At 38.6% G+C, this 4735-nt stretch overlaps 2 protein-coding genes across 3 annotated transcripts in view; both read right to left on the minus strand.

Annotated features, from left to right (window-relative positions):
- The window catches only part of stmn2b (stathmin 2b), an 8148-nt gene extending 4632 nt beyond the window's left edge, over positions 1-3516 (minus strand). Inside the window, exon 1 of one of the 2 annotated variants that reach the window (XM_024294891.2) lies at positions 3312-3516. In XM_024294891.2, the coding sequence (XP_024150659.1) occupies positions 3312-3330 (19 nt within the window). In that variant the 5' untranslated portion in view covers positions 3331-3516. The remainder of the gene's footprint in view (positions 1-3311) is intronic. The other variant, XM_024294884.2, reaches the window with a different exon arrangement.
- The window catches only part of adnp2b (ADNP homeobox 2b), a gene marked incomplete in the record, with an annotated part of 705870 nt that overhangs the window by 338162 nt on the left and 362973 nt on the right, over positions 1-4735 (minus strand).

Below are 4735 nucleotides of genomic sequence, written 5' to 3' on the forward strand. Positions count from 1 at the left end.
TCGCCCTCAGGACAGCAGAGCGGGAGCAGCAACCTCAAGAAGATGGTACTTAAATTAGTAATTAGTGAGCTGAACAATTTCTGATTAGAGGACACATTTGGAGGGCTGGTTCATAGAGGGTGTGGAGGTAGAAGTCATCACCTTGTCTGCACTATTTTTGATGAAAGGTGGGATGGGTGCGTCATTTTAATGTCAATCAAGGTTTTTTTTCTGTCAATGACAGATATTTTTATTAGATTTAAACGGTTTAGACAAAATAAGGAGAAAATTATTTATTTTTTTAGAAAAAAGAGATTGTACATCTTCAGTCATGTTAACTTGCATAAATAGTTTCAAATGAAAACTAAAAGTAGGAAATGAAGTTCCCAATGGTGTTATTAATGCTGTCTTTATCCAGAATAAATCAGCTACAAGAACTATCAAATAAAAGTAAAAGTTAAATCAGATTTTTACAATAAAATAATAAAAAAAAATGAAATACATAATAGTATTTGTGCCATATTTGATCAAATTTGTTTATTTGGAGTCTGAACTGATGGGTCAACTTTTCTGTCCTGAGTATTTCTAAAACGAATCCAAACCAATCTAGTAAAGTGGGTTGAATCTAGCTCAGCCGTCGTCTTGTAATAGTATTTTACATGCCTCCAAGAGAGACTGTAATTGTTTTTTTACAACAGATTTAAAATTCAATTCAATATTGAGTCATTTTTTTCTGTCAAAATGCTTCCATTTCAACACCATTTTTTCTTGGTTTTAGCATTGAAATTGCAATTGCTTATAATAAACACTATATATATATAGAAAATGACTTTAAAAAAATCACTCACAGAATTTTAATAGATTGATTTAGATTCTCTTACTTTTTGGGGAAAAAGGTTTTTTGTGAGATTATTTTTAATTTCTATGTGACCATTTCTATTCTGGCTTATCTTGTTGTAAAGGTGAATTTTTGGAGGGGGATTTGTGTCATAACGGTCATAAATCAGATTTAATCTAAGCACAATTCTGCAAAATAACTGCAAAAAAAAATTAGCAAAATAATAAAATAGACTTTTCCAACCAAGAGCGTCTGATTAAATTCAGCCATAATCAAAAATATATGAAGTTTTCTTTGTACAAAAATGTTAAAGTGCCAAAACATTTCACATAAAAGAGCAGATTACTCCAGTTCCCCTTCTAATCACAGCTTTTAACCAGGGATCAGATGAAAAGAAAGGACAAATAATCCACCATTTAAGGGCTGTGGTCTGACATGTGTTTACACATGACTGAAAGCCGATAAAGCCGTGTCAAACACTGACTACACCATGATAAAGCTCACCCTGCCAGATCAGCATCCTTCCTCTCGGAGGATCACTCCTCCGGACCACAGACGCTCATCAAACCACATTTCCTTTTCTAAGCCATCAGCCAAAGAGCACAGATCATCAATATCTGCTGTACTTCCTCTCTTGCAAACCCCCCAGCCCTCACTCTCATCTGCGACCGCCGAATTCTCAGTCTCATCTCCTCCGTCCCACTCTCCATCTCATCCTGCCGCTCCCTGAGTCAGCATAAAAGGAACACACCTGTCTGTGTTACTCACAGCCCCTCGCATGCCCCTCTTACATCATCCTAAAAACTCCTGCATGAACTCTGCAGTCGCTGAGAGAGCATTAAAAGCATCCAACAAAATGTGACTCAGTGCATCAAAGCTGTACTGGCCCCCTGAGCATTGTAGCTTTACTGCATGATGAACTCAAAGCGTGCGTTTAGGAGCTTTACAATCAAGCCACCAGGCAGCAACACAATCATAAAACCACAAAGGTATAACCGGAGCAAAATTGGCTATTAAAAAAGTTAATAACTATCTACAGAAGATAGAGATGGACGCTGAGGAATTGTTGGAAAAATGCCACAGATGTCATAAATAAAACTGCATCTACACGCAAATACCTACAAGTGCTGTCAAAGTACCTATGCATCCACATTTACAGGAAATATTCATCCCAGTTGCAGTGAGATCAGTGTGTCAGTATTGCCTCCTCCTCCTCATCAGCCAGTAATGGGAGTGTGCCGCACAGATCAATGACCCTCCATGGTGATGAATTATGAAAACTAACAGCTATAACAACAACAAAAAAGGGACAGAAATACAGTGGAGTTTATTGATTCAAAGAAACAAAGAAACAGATTTAGCCACACCTACCAATTATATGATATGGAATACAGAAAAAAATGCTTTTGGCGTAACAAAATAATAGTCACAAAGCTGTTACATGTGAGGCTTTTTTAAGGTTTCTCCTCAAATGAACTCAGTGACCCATGTGGGAGTGATGGCTGGCATGATGGCGGCTCCCTCCCTGAGTGCCCATCCCATGTCTGTCCAAAGCAGATGGGGGGGAAAGAGGAGGAGGAGGAGGAGTGGGGTATGAATTTAACAGTCTGTGTTTTGTTGCTGGTGTCCCGCAGACACCAAGGCCCTGTCTGTCTGTCTGTGCGCCCTCCATCCATCAAGTGCTCTGCCAACCACAAGACAGCTGTGCTGTCACACATCACTGATAACTGAAATGGCTTTTAAAGAGACTAAAATATACCAAACAAGACAGATAAATCAAACATTTGTTCATAATGTGTAAGAAAAATCACTTGCAGACAGGATTAATGCAGTCAATCATCTGCTTGGAGGCTGCAAAAATCCTCCTCCGACGCGCGTTTTCTCATCCCTCCACGCGTAAAATCTTTGCTTTTCTCCATCCATCATCAGTTTTACCCGTCAGCCCTCAGAAATGTGGCTGTTATCGACAGCTACATGAGATGACCTAGTTCTACGTGGAGATATTGCATGTGACACCCCCGGAGAGCGGCGGGGTTCGCCTCGAAGAGAGCGGAGATGTAGGGTGGGGTCGCAGGCGCTGCATTATGCTGCACGGCTCTGAGTCAGGCGCCGAGGCTTCAGGTGCGGCAGGAGAACGTCGACCAGACGGTGCCGCATCACAAGGAAATATTACATCTAACTATTTTATGATAAAAAAAAAATAAAATATGGAAAATAAAGATGCGTCACTAAAAGGACTGAATCTAAAAACGATCCGCTTTGGTAATCAATTGATGTTGAGATGTTTTGCGCAAAAATTGAAGGTGCAGAATAATGTCTGGAGGTTATATTTGACTAAAGAAAAGACTTTGGCCGCTCCCTCCTGATGAGCCCTCAGCATCCTTTTGTGCCATGGGTGTCACCGCGCCTCTCATCCTCCTCATCATCACCCCCTCTCTCAAACACGCACAGTCATTCGCGAGCATCCCCAACAAAGTCTGAAGAAGAATCTCACCGATGGCGGTCTTCTCCATGTCTGCAGCGCGGGTTCGGAGCCGGAGGAGCGACTGGATGCTGTATCACGGGCTGAAGTGACTGCTGTTAAGGCACTGAGTCAGCAGAGAAGGAGGCTCACCGGTGCGCCTGGTGGTCTGTCATGAGCTCTGGCACGTCAGCGGAAAAAGCGCACGACAGAACCGGAAATGCGCTGGTTAAAAAAATAAAATCCAACCAGTTTGAAAATAACATTGTTTAATTAAAAGAAAGTAAAATATTTAGATTACTTGGAATGTAAAAAAAAATTAAATCACAGTTGGTGTTTAGAGTCAAAAATGAACATTTAGTTTGTATACATTATTTTTATATTTATTTATTTAATTTTGGACTTGCTTTTTTTTAAACGTAGCCTACTTTTGAAATTCATTAAATTTTATTATTATGTTGAATGCTTATTGTATTTCTGAAACTAACCTAACCTTTTTTTTTTTTTGCTTTTAACAATTTAACAATTGTAGCCTATTCAGAATGTGTATACACTGTATACCATTTTATTTTGAAAGTCTTTCCCGGAAACCCCTCTCTACATCCCATTCAACATGCATTTAACCAGTTATGAGCGTTTAGGCAGCAATAATGGACTCCAGCACACACCCATCTCCTGGATAAAGCTAAATGCATTTTTCCATTTATTTTGATTTTTACTTTTTTTCCCCTTTAAACTCCTCAAATGATGTTTTTACTTTAGCATAAACTTTGCTTCAACAATGACTACAAGTATACATTTGTAGCCAATCTACTTAGACAGTGTACGTGTTTTTAATGCTGGAACATGAATACTTACCTACCTTCGTCAGCAAAATAAAAAAAAAATACAAACAAAAAAACAGTATGCTTTCTCGGCAAAAACATGAACATAATAAACAGTTTAAGAGCCTAAATACCCCTCAAGGTGGCAGCAAATATCAAGTCACACAAATCCAACATTCCAGAAGACAATAATTATGTGTAACTGGATTGCAATAACGCACTTTTAAAAGACCAATCAAATTTAGTTTAAAAAATGATTATCAAATGAATGAAAAATAAGTACGGAAGAGGATTAGGGCCACTGAAAAAAAAAAAAAAGCCCATGAAAAATTCTGACTTTAATCTCAGAATTCTGACTTTTTTCTCAGAATTCTGACTTTAAAGTCAGAATTTTGACTTTTAAACTCAGAATTCTGAGTTTCTGACTTTTTTCTCAGAATTCTGACTTTAATCTCAGAATTCTGACTTTACAGTCAAGGTTCTGACTTTAAAGTCAGAATTCCGACTTTTTTCTAGAATTCTGACTTTTAAACTGACTTTTTTCTCGTTATGAGAAATTAACGCACGACGCGGAGGCCTAAACCGTCCGACGCGTTAATTTCTCATAATGCACTCTTCGGAGGGTATTATCCC

Source organism: Oryzias melastigma, linkage group LG11 (genome assembly GCF_002922805.2).
Source record: "Oryzias melastigma strain HK-1 linkage group LG11, ASM292280v2, whole genome shotgun sequence".
Taxonomy (NCBI): domain Eukaryota; kingdom Metazoa; phylum Chordata; class Actinopteri; order Beloniformes; family Adrianichthyidae; genus Oryzias; species Oryzias melastigma.